The sequence below is a fragment of the Prionailurus bengalensis genome, chromosome C2, assembly GCF_016509475.1.
Source record: "Prionailurus bengalensis isolate Pbe53 chromosome C2, Fcat_Pben_1.1_paternal_pri, whole genome shotgun sequence".
Lineage (NCBI taxonomy): Eukaryota > Metazoa > Chordata > Mammalia > Carnivora > Felidae > Prionailurus > Prionailurus bengalensis.
In genome coordinates this window covers 150,882,406-150,902,797 of record NC_057350.1, presented here as the reverse complement: position 1 = coordinate 150,902,797, position 20,392 = coordinate 150,882,406, and the positions used below count along the sequence as shown (strand labels likewise).

Below are 20,392 nucleotides of genomic sequence, written 5' to 3'. Positions count from 1 at the left end.
CCTTGAAAACCATCTTTTTTTTAAGGAAAGAAACATATTCCTATGAATATGTTCAAATATGAACTGGATATTACCAATATTCCTATGAATATAATGTAGATGTTAACTATTGTTTCCTTCAATGGATGCAATTCATTTCTTAAAATTAATATAGATCATATAAAGGAATATTATATGTAAAATATTTTAAAAATAAAAAATTTTGAAATATTTAATGCAGGCGTTCAGAAAGGAAGGGTCCAGAACAATGTTCTTTGCTGTCCACATCCACAAGGAAGTATTTTTCAAACATGTCCATCCTAATACTTAACACACTTTGAGTGCTTGTTATTTTGAGATGGTTTCGTTAAAAGCATGTCATTAAGGAAATCCCACCAAGAGTCTGCAGCATTTTGCACACAGCAACAGCTTCACAGTGGGGTTGATGATGGTCAGAATGATCACTAAAAATCAGGAAAATGCCAGAGTGAGTCATAATCACTATAATTTGAACCAGAGAATAAGTCCCTATAAATGGGAATATTCTAGGTTTGAATTAATAAATCATCCCTCAGAGTAAGCTCCTTTATTTTTTGTTTCTTTTTCCTTATCCCCCCACCCCCTCCCCCCACCTTGGTTGTTAGGAGGCAGAACATAAAACAATTCCAAAGGCCCTTAGCTTTTGATTTACCATTTATACCGGGTGCGTTGTCCAGGAATTAATATTGGGAAGGAAGCAGCATTTCTGGCAGGTCTTCCCTCATTTTGAGGGATATTCTACCTGTTGCCAAGGATGGCACTTTGGTCCTTCCCATGCTTCATATGTTCCCTCTCTCATGCTTACAAATCACCTATTTCCTTTGCTCTGTGAACATGATCCCATTTACACAGTTCTTACTCTTTGGTTTAAACAGCTGTGAGGACTACAGATACTCACACAGTGCCAACGTCTCTCTCCGAGGATTACTTTGTGCCCATACCTGCAAGATGGAGAGATGTGGCGGACAGCCCTTTAACCAAGCAGTCAAACTCAGCCCACAAGTGGGGCAGCCTGGCATCGTGTACTTCTTACGGGATACATCATGAGGGACCATTGCCAGTGAGATATTCCAACCAAAAATGTCGTGAGGAAACAATCACATGTTCCAGAATGTTGGACATTCTACCAGACGACAGACTCCGGCGCTTTAAAAAGTCAATTTCACAGGGGGAGAACAACAAAAAGCAGAAGACTCTTCCAGAAAAAAAAAAGAGACTAAAGGGTGCCTGGCTGGCTCCGTTAGAAGAGCACGTGACTCTTGATGTCAGGGTTGCGAGTTTGAGCCCCATGCGGAGGGTGGAGATGACTTGGAAAAAAAAGGGAGAGAGAGAGAGAGAGAGACTAAGAAAACAATTAAATTCAGTGTGTGAGCCTTGACTAGAATATGGTTCTAAAAAAAAGGTACAAAAGCCATTGTTTTACACGTAGGAAAATCAAATATGAACTGGACATTACTAATATTAACAAGCTGTTATTTTCGTGGGTGTGATAATGTTGTAGCTAGGGGCCAAGTGTCATGATGCTTTCATATTTGCATAATTCAGAAAACACAGACACACAGAAATAGAAAGGATGCCAAAATGGTAACAATTCTGATAATTCTCGAGTACGTGAGTTCGTTTATCTTTTCTGTGGTTTTGAAACTTTTGTAATAAAAAGGTGGGTAAAAGTATCGTCAATGGCAATCTCTTTAGAGAAAGTCAGGAACAGTTCTTTTTTTTTTCTTCCTTTCTCTCTAGAAGAATCTGAGGAAGTGAGTAGGGGTGCTGGACCTCTTGAAGAAAAGTCAGAACAGAAGGAAAATTATGGTGCCCAGGGTCCACACACATCAGACTGGGAAAGAAGCCGGGAAGGTGACCAGCTTAGTCCTGAGGAGCCTCTACATGGAGGGGGAAGGAGGGAGCAGGCACATGTAGGAAATGCGGGAGAAGATGAGTCGTGTTCGAAGTGGATTTTAAGGAAGCTTTCTGTGTTACGTGCACATCCTGCAGGAATCTGTGGCAAAGAGCCACATGTCCCCTCAATAAGACAGATGTCTCCACCCTGAGAGGGACTGGCTATCAAGGACTCTATTCCACTGGCCACTTGCTTCCTGGGTCCGTCTTTCTTAAAAGTTCAGGAAGGCTTCCTCAGGGAATTAAGTAAAAATCCTAGGCGTGGTGCCTGGGTAGCTCAGTCGGTTAAATGTCGATTCTTGATTTCGGCTCAGGTCGTGACCTCAAGGTTTGTGAGTTCGAGACCCATGTTGGGCTCCACAGTGACAGTGCAGAGTCTGCTTGGGATTCTCTCTCTCTGTCTCTCAACTCCTCCCCACCTCAAAAATAAATAAATAGACTTAAAAAAAATTCCAGGCAAGATATTTCTTTTCTTTGTTGGAAACAGAAAATTCAGTCATTCATAGAGTTCCCAATTACTTTGCAACCACATGGCAATCATTGGTGGAGAATGCTTTATCCAGTGTGACTACAAATGGATGTGTGTGAATTCAGAGAAAGATCCCCCTTGGAAGAGCCTCTCTCAGAGTTTCAGAACAACCTTCTTAAGTGACCAGATTTCACAAAAAAATGATTACATTTACTTTCTCCTCATTTGGGTGCATTGTGTTTCTCTTGAAAATTTCACTGGTTTCACACCAATCTCCCTTTTTCCTTAAAGAAAATAAAGCAAGAACGGAAGATGTTATCATGAGAAAAATAAGCTAGGAGGGAGACAGGAATCATTTTGCCTTTGTGTTATACCTCAAGAAGCATTTCTTTACTTTTCTGATAGAAATGAGGTCCCTCTTTGGGGCACCTGGGCGGCTCAGTTGGTTGAGCAACTGACTCTTGGTTTTGGCTCAGGTCATGATTTCGCAGTTTTTGAGTTCGAGCCCCTCATCCAGCTCTGCGCTATTAGCTTGGGTCTCTCTCTCTCTCTCTCTCTCTCTCTCTCTCTCTCTCTCTCTCTCTCTTCCCCTTCCCCCACTGTCTGTTTCTCTCTCTCTCAAAATAAATAAACTTAAAAAAAAAATGAGGTCCTTTCTGATCCTAAATCTCCAGCTCATCCTAGTCCTACAATAGAAAAAGAATGGCTGCAGAATTTCCAGTTTCCTACGTGCTCTCCTCGAAGCCTTAAAGCCTCTGCACATGAAGAAATGCAGTCACACTGATTTTTGGTGACAGAACAGCTCTCTTCTCAGGGCGGAATGAAAGGACCAGGGGACATGCATGAGAATCTGGAAGGAAAATGATAGCATAGGGAGGTTTTCTGAAAGCTGTAGGGTCAAAGGGGCTCCAAGGCGTAGATATTTGTAACAATCTTTAACACTAAGCATCTTCACAGAGCACTCTCAAGTTGCACTCCTGTCACCTCTGCCACACCAGGTAGACAGGTAGGCAGGTGACAGGAGTCAGATACCTCAAGCAGGTCTCAATCCCCCTCCAACGGATCACTTCTCTGCTTTCATAAAGTAGTCAAGAGTCTACCCTGAAGCCAGTTTTATAGAACAAGTCTGTGGCAGTTTATGTGTAGTCAATATTTTGGGTGTTGAAATAAGCTAGCTTTAATTAAGAGACAAGTCGCTAATCTATAATCATTACCCTGGGAAAACTCCCATTGATATCACGTTTAAGGGAGAGGTAAACATGGGAGTGGCTTGAAGGAGTCCATCCTATTTTTAAAGCTAAAACACAAAGTATAATTACAACGCCTCCCAACTTTCTGGTAAATTGCAATAGATAATTAAATTCTTAGGTTTATTCAACATCTTCTGGATGTTTTAAATACAGCCTAAATAAGGAAGAGCACCCCAGGGGCAGAACATATCCCAACTCCATTAGCACGAATTAAACATTCTCTATCTTGAGTGGGTTACTGAAAATTGTGGTTTTAGGAAGTAATTGTCACAGGCTTGGGACCATACACAGATATTACAAGAATTCAGGCCTTTTGTGTGACTCATGGGGAAGAAAGTGGCACATTATTCCCCAGGACAGCTCTCTGAGGACGGTGGTTTACTGGTCGCAGACATGCTCCTTCCCTGGTCTTGTGAACTATGCGGCCACATGTATTTTGGAGGCCACCCTCTCCGGATGAAACCGGCAAGCTCACCTGGCTTCAGGGAAGAGAGGGTACTCCTCTGTCATGCCGTGGTAGCCCCACGGCACAGGGAAGTGTCCCTAGAGGGAGTGTGCCTTAGTGAATATCCTTGGAGGAAGGTCCTCGGGAGCTTCTTTTCCCTCTTAACTTCTTACAGTCAGGAGGCTACACCAGTCAGGCCTCCTTAATCCAAATACTGACACCAGGTAGTAAGCCTAGAATGATCCCTGCTTCTCTGTCAAATCTGGTTCCTTCAGTACTGTGAGCTGAGGTGAGCCTGAGACACTGGCCTCCATAAAGCCACAAGGAATCTTTGCTTACAATCCTCTGTCTTTTGAGTTCCTGTCCTCTACGCATCCGTCTATACAACCTCATCCACTCCTCAGAAACTTGGCAGGGATACCATGGAGGAGACTGGAACATCAGACTTTGGGCTAACTAAATGCCTTCTGAGGTCCCTCTCAGTCTGACCCACGCACCTATAAAGCACTATAATGAGCTCACAATACACACTGAACAGCAAAAGCTAAAATCTGCCAATAACAAAAGCAGAGATTTTATAGACATTTCTTACTCGGCTCAGTGGATACTTACTTATTAAATATCTATTATATGCCAGCTACTATGATAAAGCTTTATTTCCCAGTTCAGATCACTGTAATTCAATTAGATGCTGCCAGTGCCCTTTTGTTTCAGAGGCCAGAATTTCCTACTTCCAAAAAATAGTGTCCAAACTCCAAATTCTACTAAAATTGCTCCTGGAACTGTCTGGTCTTTCCTGGCCCTTTTCTTATGTCTCCCATTCTAACTTCATAAATTTCAGATTCTGTGCTCAGGATGTGCTTCTTTCTTTCCTCTACATTCAGCTCGAACATCATGTCCTTGCCAACTTCATCCCTAAAGGGATGGTCCCTGTGGAACTTTGCTGCCCTCTCCACTGCAGTGCTGACTGCATTGCAATGAAGCTGGGTGTTTTTCTGTCTCTCTAGTTAGAGACCCTTGAGAATAGGGAGCAGGAAAATGTTTTACTATCTTAGTATCCTCGGTGCCCTGCTTGCACGTAGGAAGAATTTTATTACTTATTGTTCTATGAATGAAAGCATAAATCTCTCAGGTGCTTTGTAGATCAAAATTTGGTCAAAGTCAGCTTGATGAACGCCCACAGAGTCCATGTCAGTACTGGGCAGAGCACCGGCAGGGAGGCTTGGAAAGGGCACGGGCGAGGAGCAATCCAACTGGGGCTGATGGGAGCTCGGCCATCTCCTAGTTGGTGGCCATGGGGACATTATTACTCAAGTTCTCTGAGTCTTAGTTTTTAACCTGTAAAACGGGAGTGATCCCTGGGGCTGGTTTCTAGGGCTTCTGTTAAATGAGACAACGTACCAAAAGTTCTTAACACAGGGACGAGTACAGAACTATAAACATCTGCTGAGAATCCTTTACGGGTCAGACACTATATAACACGATGAAGATACAATGGTATCTTTATACACAAAAATAAACTCAAAATGGATCATAGACCTACTGTGAGACCCGAAACCATTAAAATCTTAGAAGAGAGCACAGGTAATAACGTCTCTGACATCAGCCATGGAAATCTTTTTCTAGATATGTCTCCTCAGGCAAGGGAAACAAAAGCAAAAATAAACTATTAGGACTACATCAAACTAGAAAGCTTCTGCACAGCAAAGGAAACAATCAACAAAAAACATAAAGGGAATCTACCAAAAGACAGAAGATATTTGGAAATGATACATTCCATAAGAGGTTAATAACCAAAATACATAAAGACCTCATACAACTCAAACAATTTGATTAAAAAATGGGCAAAGGACCTGAACGGACATTTTCCCAAGGAAGGCATACAGATGGCCAATAGACATACGAAAAGATGCTCTACATCACTAATCGGCAGGAAAATGCAAGTCAAATCACCATGAAAGATCATCTCACATCTGTCACAATGGCTAGAATCAAAAAGAAAATAACAAGTTTTGGTGAGGATGAAGAGAAAAGGAAACGCTTGTGCTCTACTGGTGTGGATGTAAATTGGTGCAGCCACTATGGAAAACAGTGTAGAGGTCTGGTAATTCCTGGGGAAGGTAATTCCAGGTAATTCCACTGCTGGGTATTTAACCAAAGAAAATGAAAACACTAATTGAAAAAGATACATGCACCCCTATGTTTATTGCAGCATTATTTATAATAGGCAAGATATGGAAGCAACCTAAGTATCCATTGATAGATGAATAGATAAAGAAGAAATGTGTGTGTGTGTGTATGTGTGTATGCCTGTGCATGTGTCTTTGTGTGTGCATATACATGTATATACACTACATATATCTACAATGAAATATATATAATATATACACATAATGGAATATTATTCCACCCTAAAAAAGAATGAAATCTTGCCATTTACAACAGCATGGATGGACCTAGAGAGTATTATGTTAAGCAAAGTAAGTCAGATAGAGAAAGAAGAATACCACATGATTTTACTTATATGTGGAATCTATGACACAAAACAAACAAAAACAGAAACAGACTCATCAACACAGGGAACAACCCGGTGGTTGCCTGAGGGAAGGGGATGGTGGATGGGCGCGATAGGTAAAGATAATCAAGACGTACCAACTTCCATTTATAAAATAAATACGTCTATCTTTCTCTGCACCAGAAATGAAGTGGATACGTTGCAAAAAAATAAAAATAAGAATAAAAAAATCAAATAAATAAATAAATAAATATATAAATAAATAAAATAAATACGTCACAGAAATGAAAAGTACAGCACAGGGAATATAGCCAATAATACTATAATAACTTTGTATGGTGACAGATAACTACACTTATCCTGGTGAACCATGTGTGATGCGGAGAATTGTTGAGTCACTCACTGTGCTGCACGCCTGAAAGTAATAACATTGTCCATCGACGCTTCAATTAAAAAAAAAAAAAAAGAATACATACGTTACTACAAAAAAAAAAAAAATGAAAGTGCTCAAAAAAAATGATGGGGGTTTGTCGAAAGGCACAGCAGACATCCAGAAGAGGTTCCCACTGGCCAGATCATAGGAAGCAGATTACAACAAACTGAATGAAAGAAAAATCCATGAGTCTATCTTGATAATAGAAAAAGGCAAGAAATAAATGGGGCAGAAAAGGTGGAAACAACCCACATGTCCATCAACAGATGAAAAGATAAACAAAATGGGGTCTATATACAAAACAGAATATTACTCAGCTTTAAAAAGGAAGGAAATTCTGACGCAGGCTACAACATGGACGAACCCTGAGGACATTACACACGAAGTGAAATGAGCCAGACATCAAGGGGCAAACACTGTAGGATTTTGCTCGTATCATATAAGGGACCTGGAATAGACAGAGACAGAAACTGGGATGCACATTACACCACTGAACGAACGGTGCAACCGAACTGGTTGAGATGGTGAATTTTATGTTTTATAGATACATATGTATTACATATATTTACCACAATTAAAAAAGAAAAGGCAAGAACAGCACCAGAAATGACTTCTGTTTTCACATACACGGTCAAAGTCACTCAGATTCCACTTTTCTTCCACAGACGGAATCTAACTGGCCGTGTCAGAAACAGTAAAGAAATAATCTTAGGGTAAATGTCTATCTCCCTTCTAATCTGTCACCCATAACCTGCCCTGCAGATTCGGCTGGGTCATTCACTACAGCTAGCTATCGAATTGGCACAGAAGTTGTCTTGAACTAAGTCTCTGTAGCATCCACAGACTTCGCTCCCAATGGACCCCTCAAGATAAGTGGGTCTAGAGGTGAACACAGATTGACAAGCCAGAACATGACACAGATGAAGAAGCCTCCACTCCATCCTTAATTTCAACAATAGCTACTATATATAATGGCTTTCCCAACCAGCAGAATATTTACCGTAAAAAGAAAAGGAGTCAGTCGTCAAAAGTATTTTCAAACAAACATCAGCTATATACATTTGTAAAATAGAAAACAAAACAAATGGGGCAAAAGGGAAATTTTTCCTTAAGGTAGAATACCAGGAGTTAGAAATGCTGGATGTTAGAAAATCCCCATCTTAAACCTTTACATTAAAAATAATGGCTACCACTGACTAAACCCAGTGACCAAAATCAGCATCACCAGTGAAGGGGCAAATAGAGATCGTGAGCCTTGAGATGGAGGGAAATGAGAAAGGCATGATAACCCTTCTGGGGTTTTCCTGAATCTAATCATCAGAAAACATCACACAGACCCAAACTGGATAAGAGTCTACAAAATACCCAGCCTATACTCTTCAAAAATGTCACACAGGGGCCCCCGGGTGGCTCCGTTGGTTAAGCATCCAGCTTGTGATTTTGGCTCAGGTCATGATCTCATGGTTCATGGGTTCAAGTCCCACAATCGGGCTCCACGCTGACAGTGCAGAGCCTGCTTTGGATTCTCTCTCTCTCCCTTTATCTCTGCCTCTCCCCATCTTGCGCTTTCTCTCTCTCTCTCTCAAAATAAAAAAAATAAACTTAAAAAAATGTCATGGAACATAAAGGCTGCAGGTCTATTCCAGATTAGAGACAAATGTCTACCGACATATGTGATTTTGGACTGGATCGTATGTCAGGAAAAAAAAAAAGCTATATAAAAGGCATTATTGGGGCAACTGACAAGAATTGGAATACGGACAGTACAACAGTAAAAGAACTGTATCAATGTTAAATTTCTTGATTTTGAGTACCGTGGTTAAAAGAACATTCATTTTGTTAGAAAATGTGTATTTAATGCCTTAACGGGGGGAGAAGGCACAACGTCTCTAACTCATTCTTATCAATAGTTCAGAAAACAATATATACATGTATGCAAGATAGACAGGCAGAACGTGATCAACGTTGACAAGAGGTGACCGCAGAGAAAGGTAAGTGGGAATTCTTTTACTGGCATCAGGTCCAGGAAAATGACCACTGTCTTCCATCAGATGCCACTGCAGCCATCAACCCCGGCCCCAGTTTCTGTGTGGACTCACCATTCTTCGGAGAATCTTCAACAGAAGCTTCCGCTCTTTTGGGTCCTCCTTAGACGTCAGTACATCAGCAAAGTTCTCTGCATTTTCAGGACACAGGCTGTCTGGGTTTTCCCCTCCATACAGCTGGACCAGCATAGACAGACACTTGGATGAAACTTCAAAAATTTCAGGATCCTCGCTTGGAAGCTGCAAATTAACCAACAGGACTCTGTCAGTTAATCAAAGTCAGTTGGTATTCCTCAAGAAACACAGGAAAATTTGGCTTCATTGGGAGAACATCAGTCTGAGTGAGCGTACAGATTGACTAATTGAATGTTGTTGTTTTTTTTAGTATCTTTTTCAAAATGCATACAGTAACTCAAGGCTAATAGCACCAAATCAGAAGAAAGTCTCACGGTCCTCTCTTTAAACCGTAATAAAGACCGCCAGTAACAAGCTGAGGACCAACAAAAATTTAAATGCATTCCTAATATGTGAATATATACATACAGCGTTGTGTGTCTGCGGAAATGGAGACAGCTTGGGTTTTCAGAAGCACTGCCCACACATTCTTGTTTGTTACCAACTTGTTTAGGAAAAATCTACTTCCTAGAAGATATTTAGGAACATTCTGAATTTGTCCGTGTCTGAATTATTGACTGAACAGGTGGGACAGAAAGCACGGTTTCTGTTATGCATTGAAAGGCATAATATGTGGGGCGCCTGGGTGGCTCAGTCGGTTAAGCGTCCGACTTCGGCTCAGGTCATGATCTCACGGTCTGTGAGTTCGAGCCCCATGTTGGGCTCTGTGCTCATAGCTCAGAGCCCGGAGCCTGTTTCGGATTCTGTGTCTCCCTCTCTCTGACCCTCCCCCCTTCATGTTCTGTCTCTCTCTGTCTCACAAACAAATAAACATTAAAAAAAAAAAATTAAAAAAAAAAAGAAAGGTATAATATGAAATAACAATCATACTCCAAAGAAGTATAACCTTTTCATTTTTAAAGTTTTATTTTATTTGTAAGAGCTTGAGATATAATTCCTGGGCCGTGTAGTTCATTTAACATGCACAATTCAGGGATTTTTAGTATATTGTGCAACCATCACCATAGTCAACTTTAGAATTTTTCCATTACCCCCAAAATAAACCCCAGACCATGTGGCAGTCACCCCGCCCTCCTCTCCTCCTCCCCACTGCCCAGTGCCCCTGCCCAGGGCTAATCCGCTTTCTGTCTCTCCGGATTTATCTCCTCTGAACATTTCAGATACATGAAATCGCACAGAATGCGATCCTTTGCGACTGGCTTCTCTTACCTACCGTAATGTTTTCAAGATTCATCCCTGCTGCAGCATGTATCAGAATTGCATTTCTTTTTATTTATAAAAATATCCTGTTGCGTGGATGTACCCCATTTTGTTTATCCATTCATCAGTTGATGGACATTTGAGTTGTTTTCACTTTCTGGCTGTTATGAAGAATACTGTTGTGAACATTTGGGTGTAAGTTTTTACGCAGACACAGGGTTTTCATTTCTCTTGGGTGAATACCTAGAAGTGACTGCGGGGTCATAGGAGAACTCCATGTTTAAACCTTTCGGGGAACTTCCAGACTGTTTTCTGAAGCTGCCATGAGCACCAGAAATGCAGGAGGGCTCCAGTTTCTCTACGTCCTCACCAAAACTTGCTATTATCTGTATTTTTAATACCAGCCTTCCCAGTAGGTGTAGAGTGGTAACCCACTGCGGTTTTCACTTGTACTTCCTTAATGACTAATGATGTGGAGCATCTTTTCATGTGCTTATTGGCCATTTGTACATCTTCTCTGGAGAAATATCTGTTCAGATCCTTTTCCCATCTTTGACATGGGATCTCCCATTTTATGATAGAGACTAAGTATATATATTTTAAATACAACTCCTTTAGATTAAACAATGTTTTTCCTATTCTGTGGGTTGTCTTTTCATCTTCTTGATAGTATCCTTTAGAGCACAAAATATTTTTTTTTAATTTTGATGAATCCAAATTCATCTATTTTTTTATTCTTTGTGATTTTGGTATCATACCTAAGAAACCATTACTTATTCCAATGTCCTGAGAAATGCATCTAAGAATTTTTATAGTTGTAGCTCTTACATTTATTTTTTCTTGTAAGAATATTATAGTTTTAACTTTTACATTTAGGTCTTTGATCCATTTTGAGTGAATTTTGTGTATGGTGTTATCGGGGGTTCAACTTCATTCTTTTGCATGGGAATTAATCCTTTATTTTGAGATATTTGTAGGTTCATATGCAGCTGTAAGAAAAAATACAGAGAGATTTCATACATATTTACACCAATTTCCCAGTTTGTAGCTTGTCTTTTCATGCACTTCACTCATTTGCAGAAAGAAAATTTTAATTTTGATTCCTGCAACTTGTGGTTTTATTTCATTGGGATTGTGCTTTTGGTGTCAATTACTTGAAAAACTCTTTGCCTAGCCCTCAGTACTGAAGATTTTCTCCTGAAAGTTTTGAAATCTACATTTAAATTAATTTTTTGTATAAGCTATGAGGTTTAGGTAGAGGTTCTTCCATTCATTCATTCATTCATGCATGCATGCATGCATTCATTGTTGCCACCAACTGTACAACTGCTCCAGCATTGTTCCTAAAGATTTGTTCCTCCATTGAATTGTTTTCACATCTTTTGTTAAAAGTCAGCTGGGCATATTTGTGTGAGCTAATCTCTGAGTTCTTTATTCTGTTCCATTGATCTAGGTGTCTATCTCTCCCCCAATAACACACTGTCTTGTTACTGTAGCTAAATAATACATCAACACCAGGTAGAGTGTTTTCTCTAACTCCAATTTTTTTTTCAAATTATTTTTGCTATCCTACGGCCTATTGTCTTTCTATATACATTTTACTTATTTTTTTAATTTTGAGAGAGAGAGAGAGAGAGAGAGAACCCTGAGCAGCCTCCCCACTGTCAGTGTGGAGCCCGATGTGGGGCTTGAACTGATGAACCATGAGATCATGACCTGAGACAAAACCAAGAGTTGGACACTCAACCTGGATGAATGGACACCCAGGCACCCCATGTTTTTCCATATAAATTTTAGAATAGGCTTGTCTATTTATTAAAAACTTCATTGCAATTTTAACAGGAATTGCCTTAAAATGCTCCAAAAAATGAGGGAGAATTGGCATTTTTAGTCTGTTGAGTCTTCCAATGCAGGTATATGTGGTATCTCCCCATTTATGCATGTCTTCTTTGATTTCTTTCACAACAATTTTGTAATGTTGAGGATACACGTTTTGTCATATTTATATGTCAGCATTTAATTTTTTTTTGCAAACTATAAATAGTGATTTTAAGGTTTCCACATGTTCATTGCCAGTATAGAAATACAACTGAATTTTGTTTGTTGATCTTGGATTCTACAACCTTGCTGAACTCACTTATTAATTCTAAGAGTGTTTTTATAGATCCCTTTGAATTTTCTACATTGTGTGACGTGCAAATAGGATAGTTTTAGCTCTTCCCTTCCCAACAGTATGCTTTTATTTATTTATTTTTCTTGTCTTAGTGCACTGGCTAGAATTTCCAGCACTATGGCGAATAAAAATGGGGGGAGCAGACTGACACCCTTGCTTTGTTATCAATTGTAGGGAAAAAGGATTCCATCTTTCACCATTAAGTATGATGATAGCTGCAGGTTGAGGAAGTTCCCCCTCTAATTCTAGTTTGATGAGAACTTTGATCATGGGTACTAGATTTTGCCAAATACCTTTTTTTGGTAATAATTGATATAATCATGTGTTATTTCTTCTTTAGCTTGTTTATATATGGTAGAATACACTGATTTCTGAACATGGAATAACCTTTGTAAATGTAATAAATCTTGCTTGGTCACAGTATTAATTCTTTTTATAAATTGGTACATCCAGTTTGCTAATATTTTGTTGAAAACGGTTATACCTAAGATTAAAAGAGATATTATAAGTTTGGGTTATTTTTTGTTTTTATGGTTTCATTTTGTTTTTGTAGTTTTGTTTTGTTTTTTTTTAGTTTAGTGTCAAGGTAATATAATCTTCATAAAACTCCTCTTAAAATTGGGATTAAAAATTCTTTAAATGTTTGATAGAATTCTCCAGTGAAATCATCTAGGCCAGGAGATTGCTTTTTACGAAGTTTTAAATTACAAATTCAATTTCTTTAGTGATTATAGGACTATTAAGGTGTTTATCTTAGTTTAGCTTCAGTACATTTTAGAGAATCTGTCCATTTCTTCTAGTTATTGAATTTATGAGCATAAAATTATTCAGAATATTCTGCTATTATCCTTTTAATGGCTGCGGATCTATACTAACATTTCCTGTTTCATTCCTCATATAGGTAATTTTGTCTTTTTTTAATTTTTGTCAGTTTGCTAAAGATTTTTCAATTTTGTTGATTTTTTTTTAAGTGTCAGGTTTTTGTTTCATTGATTTTTTTTGGTATTGTTTTCCTGTTTTTAACTTCACTACTTTCTGGTTTAATCCTTATTATTTTTTCCTTTTTGCTTGCTTTCGGTTCATTATGCTGTTCTTTTCCTAGTTTCTGGAGGTAGAAACTCAGATTGTTGACTTAAGATCTTTCTCCTTTTCTGATGTAGGCTTTTGTTACTATAAATTTTCCTCTCAGTGGGGCTTTAGCTGCATCCTACATATTTTGAAAGCTTTTCTTTTTCACTCAGTTCTATGCATTTAAAAAATTTCCCTTGCAACCTCCTTTTAGACCCATGAATTATTTAAAGTGTATTTTCTTTTCAAGTGTTGGAAATTTTCCTATGGTCTTTTAATTATGGACTTCTAGTTTGATTACACTGTGGTCAGAGAACCCATTCTGTATTAGCTTAATTTATTTTACATTTGTTTAGGTTTATTTTATGGCCCAGGGTCTGTGAGTGTTCCATGGGTACTTGTTAAAATGATGTATTCTGCTGTTGTTGGGTAGGGTGTTCTATATGTGCCAATCATATCCTGTTGGTTGATTGTGTTATTCCATTTTTCTGTATTCTTGATGATTTCCTGTCTAGTTCCTCCATTAATTGCTGGAGACTGGGGTTTTGAAATCCACGACAGTCTTGAGTCTATGTATTCTTTTATTATCTTAAGCTCTATTATTTTTCTGCTTCATGTATTTTGAGGTCCTATTTTATACACATTTAAAATGGTTGTCACCTCAGTGGGATTGCCCGTTTTATCATTATGCAATATCCCTGTCTCTAGTAATTTTTCTTTTTTAAAATGTTTGTCTGTTTGCTTGTTTATTTTGAAAGAGAGAGCGAGCTCAAATGGGGGAGAGGTAGAGAGAGAGAAGGGAAGAGAGAGAATTCCAAGCAGGCTCCACTTCGGCATGGAGTCTGATGCGGGGCTTGATCCCACAGCCATGAGATCACGGCCTGGACCAAAATCATGTCAGATGCTTAACCAATTGAGCCACCCAGGCGTCCTTCTAGTAATTTTTCTTACTCAGAAGTCTACTTTACCTGATATTAAGACAGCCAGTCCTGCTTTTTTTAAATTAATATTTGCATGGTACATACTTCTCAAACTTTTACTTTTAACCTGCCTATATTATATTTAAAGTGAGTTTTTTATAGGCAACATATTGTCGGATTATGTTTTGTTATGCATTCTAGCTCTCTTTGTCTTTTAATTGGTGCACTTAGACCATTTATATTTAAGGTAAATATTAAGATATTAGGGTTTAAGTGTAATATGTGATTTTATTATTTGTCTTCTGTATATTTCTTATATCTTGTTATTCTTGATTTGCTTCTTTTTAAAAACCTTTTTGTGGGTTACTTTAACATTCATTTTATGGGAGTAAAAGAGAACTTCAATTCCCAGTAGTAGTTTCCTAAGGGACCATAACAAAGTACCACAAACAGGTGGCATAAACAATGGAAATTTGTTGTCTCACAGTTCTGGAAGCTAGAGGTCTGAAAGCAAAGGTCAGGGCCATGCTCACTCTGAAACCTCTAGCAGAATGTGCCCTTGCTTCTTCATACCTTCTGGCGATTATTGGTATTCCTTCACTTGTAGCTACATAATTCCAATCTCTGCCTTTGTCATCATGGGACATTCTCCCAGCATGTCTGTCTTCACATAGTTGTCTTCTTAAAAGGACACCAGCCATATTGGATTAGGGGCCCAGTCCACTTGAGAATGACCTTATCTTAGCTAATTATATCTGGAACAACACTATTTCCAAATAAGGCAAATTCTCAGGTACCAAGAATTGGGACTTCATATTATTTTTGTGGGGGACACAATTCATCATAACACTTCCTATCAACTTTGTTCCTTCTGTGCTGTTTATTCACCTTGTTTTTTCTGCTCCTTGCTGTTACGCTTCCCCAAATGTCTAGCAGTCTTTGGTTTTCTATTTTATGAATGAAAGATCGGGCAGATTATTATAGGCAGATGGTATGGATTTCCTCTGCATTTGTGTAATCTGTTTCTTCAACTGGCTTCCCCTGTCTGTGTTCTATGGTTTCCTCAAATTCTACAATGCTTCTTCCTAGGCCCTAACCCCATAGTAGAAATCACCTCAGATAGACAGTTCATCCTCTTTATACTGCAGTTCTTGACTTATTATGCTGGAATAAAGCAGAGCAAAATGGATGAGGTGGGGAGACTGATTGGTCTTCCTGTTCTAAATGTTAATCTTCAATTAGCCTGGGAAATGCCTTAGGGCCTCTATCAGTTTTTCACCTCACTCTGAGTTTATAGATCTTCTGCATCTGTTCCTACCTTCTGGTTAGTTTTCTCCTATGTATGTTGTGGGTAATAGGTTTCTTAACTATTTCAATTCATTCCCATCTGCTTTCTATCATCTAGTAATTGCACAAGATTTCTTTTCCATCAACAGCATCTCTTTCTTTTCTCCCCAAATTTTAAGATATATTTAATCTTTTCTCTCTTTTTATAGATTGTGCATAGTTGGTGAGATAGGCACAGGTGTTCAGACTTCTATTTCGATCCACTTTAACGTTTCTTCATTTTCCAGCTAATTTTGCTTCATTGTTCAAGTAACTGGAGACTGTTTATAAGCAACATTTTCGAGATGGCTTCTTTCTTGGATAATTGTAAATCTCATAATGTTTGTGGGGTATTTTCGGTGCCCCCACACACACAAAGATTGAAGGTATACAAATCCTCTCATCTTTCCTAGAATAACAGGGAAAGGATATACCCGACTGCCTACAATAACAAACTAGAAGACAGATACATGAAACAATGGTTTTTAAGACACAAGACATCAGACAAAGCAGGAAAGTGATGCCCAAAGGATGGAAAACAAGTGAGGGGAGCTCCACTCTTGTCACAGGTTAGAGACCTGAGAGGTTTCCAGGCCTAAGCACAGGGAGGGCAACTGAAGTGGATACCAGTAGATTCCTTAAGTTGAGGGGACATTATAAATAAAAATCACACAAATCCAAAGCAACTAGAGCTCATAGGACAAAATAATCTTGATAGCAATTTGTCCATTAGATGAAATGAATTTATGGTTAAGGACCTTCTGACAAAGAAAACTCCGGGCCCAAATGGCTTTACTGGTCAACCTACCAAACATTCAAGAAAGAAGTAATACCAGTTCTACACCAACACTTCCAGAACGCTAAGGAAAAAGTGACACCTCCGTACTCCTTCTATGTGGCTGGTATTATCTGGATTCCAAAACCAGACAGAGATACTTCTCCTAGAAAGCAAACTACAACCCATGAATAGAGGTGAAAAAAGCTTCCACAAAATGTTAGCAGACTGTATCCAGCAATGTATTAAAAGGATTACAGGGATGCCTGGCCACCTCAGTTGGTAGAACATGTGACTCCTGCTCTTGGAGTCATGAGTTCATACCCCAGATTGGGTAGAGGGCTTAATTAAAAAACAAAAAACAAAAAACAAAAAACAATTTGGGTATGTCAATTTTATCTCAATAAAACTGAAAAAAAAAAAGACATAAGAAAAAGTAAAAGGATTAAACACCATGACCTAGCAGAATTTATCCTAGGAATGCAAGGCTAGTTTAACATTTGAAAGTCAATGTTATGTGCAACACTAATAGGTTAAAAGACAAAAATTACACGACCCTCTCAACAATCACAGAATAGACATCTGACAAAATCAAACCCTATTTAATAATAAAAACGCTCAACAGATTAGGAATAAAAGGGAACTTTCTTAAAATGACATAGGATATCTAGGAAAAATCTACAGCTAACACCATACTTAAGTACAAAGGGAATTCCTTCACTCTAAGATCATGAACAAGACAGAGATGTCTGTTCTCGCCATTTCTATTCACCATTATATTGGAAGTTCTAGCTAGGGGAATTGGGCAGGGAAAAGAAATAAAAATCATTTAGAAGGTAAAACTCTATTTGCAGATGACACGATACACAGAAAATCCTGAGGAGTTCAGCAAAGAACTATTGGAATAAACAAATTCAGTAAGGCTGTAGAATATAAAATCAATAACCAAAAATCCATTGTATCCACACTGCTAGTGTGTAGAATCTGAAAAGGCAATTAAGAAAACAATTCCATTTATGAGAGCATCAAAAAGAACAGAGTTTTTTTGGAACTAAAGTTAAAAGAAGTACATGATTTGTACACCAAAAACTATGAAACATTGTTGAAAAAAGTTAAGGAAAGTCTGCATAAATACAAAGACATTCCATGTTGTAGGGTCAGAGGAGTCAATATTGCTCAGAAGTAATATGTCCCTAATTGATCTACAGATTGAAAGCAAAGCTGCAGCTGGCTTTTTTTTTTTCTTTTGCCAGAAATTGATAAACCAATCCTACAATTCATACAGAAATGCAAGGGACCATGAATGGCCAAAAAAAAAATCTTTAAAAAGAACAAATTCTGAGGGTTCACATTACTCAGTTTCAAATTTTGCTAAAAAGCTGTAATAATTCGTCTAATGTGGAAGTGGCATAAGAATATACATAGAGATTAAAGGAAAAGCTTTGACAGCCCAGAAGTAAACCTTTATGTTTACGGTAAATTGGTTTTCTGCCAGAGAGCTGAGATAATTCAATGGAGAAAAAAGTCTTATCAACAGATGCTAAGAAAACTAAATATCCACATGCAAGGAATGAAGTTGGACCCCTACCTCACACCGTATATGAAAACTATCTCAGAGTGGATCAAATATCTAAACATATACAACTTTTAGGAGAAAATATAAGAGTAAATCTCTGTGACCCTGGGGTAGGCAATGCTTCCTAGGTCTGACACCAAAAGCACAGGCAACAAAAGCAAGACATAAATTGGATTTCACCAAAATTAAAAAATGCTGTGCTGCAAATAATACCATCAAGAAAGTGAAAAGTGCCCCCCCAAATCTAACGATCTGACAAGGGACTTGTATATACAAAATATACAAAGACTCTGACAGTTCAATCAGAGAAAGACAAAAATCTTTTTAAAGGGGTAAAGAAAATAGACATTCCTTCATAAAGGTATAGAGATCATCAATAAGCACGGGAAAAGATGCTCAACACCACTAGTCATCAGGGAAATACACATCAAAACCACCATGAGATACCACTTCACACACACTAGGACGGCTATAATTAAAAACACAGATAATAACAAGTGTTGGTGTGGACGTGGGGAAACGGGAACTCTCACACATTGCTGGTGGGAAAAAAAATGGTACAAGAATTATTGTTGAAAGCTCCACACTACACAAAACAATCTACACATTCAATGCAGTCCCTACCAAAATACCGACAGTATTTTCCACAGAACTGGACTGACTCTAAAATTTGTGTGGAATTATAAAGACCCCGAAGAGCCAAAGGAATATTGAGAAAGAAGAACAAAGCCAGGGGCATCCTGCTCCCTGATGTCGTAACGATAGTAATCAAAACAGTGTGGTACCCGTCCGAAAACAGACACATAGATGAAAGGAACAGGACAGAGGGCCCAGAAATAAACCCATGCTTATACGGTCAATTAATCCAAAACAGAGGGGGCAGAAGTATACAATGGGAAAAAAGAGTCTAATAAATGGTGTGGGGAAACTGGACAGCTACGTACAAAAAAATGAACATGGACTATTCTTTTATACCATGCACAAAAATGAACTTAAAATGGTTCAGTCAGTTAAGCGTTCAACTTTGGCTCAGGTCATGATCTCATGGTTTGTGGGTTCGAGCCCCACATCAGGCTCTGTGCTGACGGCTCAGAGCCTGGAGCCAACTCTGGATTCTGTGTCTCCCTCTCTCTCTCCCCCTCGCCCGCGCACACTCTGTCTCTCTCTCAAAGATAAATATAATTTTTTAAAAATGGATGGACGACCTAAATGTGAGACCTGAAAGCCTAAAACTCTTAACTAAAAGAAAACTCTTAGACATTGGCTTTAGCAGTATTTTCTGAATGTGTCTCTTCCAGGCAAGGGAAACAACAACAAAGTATTAGGACTACATTAAACTAAAAACTTCTGCACAGTAACAGAAACCATCAACAAAAAGGCAAGTTACCGAACAGGGGAAGCTATATGCAAATGATATATTTGACAAAGGATTAATAACTAAAATATATGAAGAACTTGTAAATTTTTTTAATGTTTATTTTTGAGACAGAGACAGAGCATGAACAGTGGAGGGTCAGAGAGAGAGGGAGACACAGAATCTGAAACAGGCTCCAGGCTCTGAGCTGTCAGCACAGAGCTCAATGCGGGGCTCGAACTCACGGACGGTAAGATCATGACCTGAGCCGAAGTCGGACGCCCAACCGACTGAGCCACCCAGGTGCCCCATATGAAGAACTCCTAAAACTCAACAGTAAAAACACAAACAATTCAATTAAAACATGGGCAGAGGACCTGAATAGATTTTTTTTCCAAAGAAAATCCATACATGGCCAACAGACACATGAAAAGATGCTCAGCATCACTAATCATCAGGAAAATACAAATCAATACCACAATGAGATAACACCTCACACCCGTCAGAATGGCCAGTATTACAAAGATAAGAAATAAGTTTTGGTGAGAATGTGGAGAAAAGGGAACCCTTGTGGGTGGTGGGAATATAAATCAGCGCAGCCACTATGGAAAACATTATTGAGATTCCTCAAAAAATTAAAAATAAAAATACCATACAATCCAGGAATATCACTGTTTTGGTATTTACCAAAAATAAAAACACTAATTTTAAAAGATATGTGCGCCCCTATATTTATTGCAGTATTATTTACGATAGCCAAGATAGTTTAGCAACCTGGGTGTCCATCAATGGAT

At 38.6% G+C, this 20,392-nt stretch overlaps 1 protein-coding gene across 2 annotated transcripts in view; it reads right to left on the bottom strand.

The window, feature by feature from the left end:
• The window catches only part of ULK4 (unc-51 like kinase 4), a 592,138-nt gene that overhangs the window by 111,864 nt on the left and 459,882 nt on the right, over positions 1-20,392 (bottom strand). For both annotated transcript variants that reach the window (XM_043595665.1, XM_043595666.1), the window contains one exon: positions 9,126-9,311. In XM_043595665.1, coding sequence (XP_043451600.1) covers positions 9,126-9,311 — 186 coding nt within the window. The remainder of the gene's footprint in view (positions 1-9,125; positions 9,312-20,392) is intronic.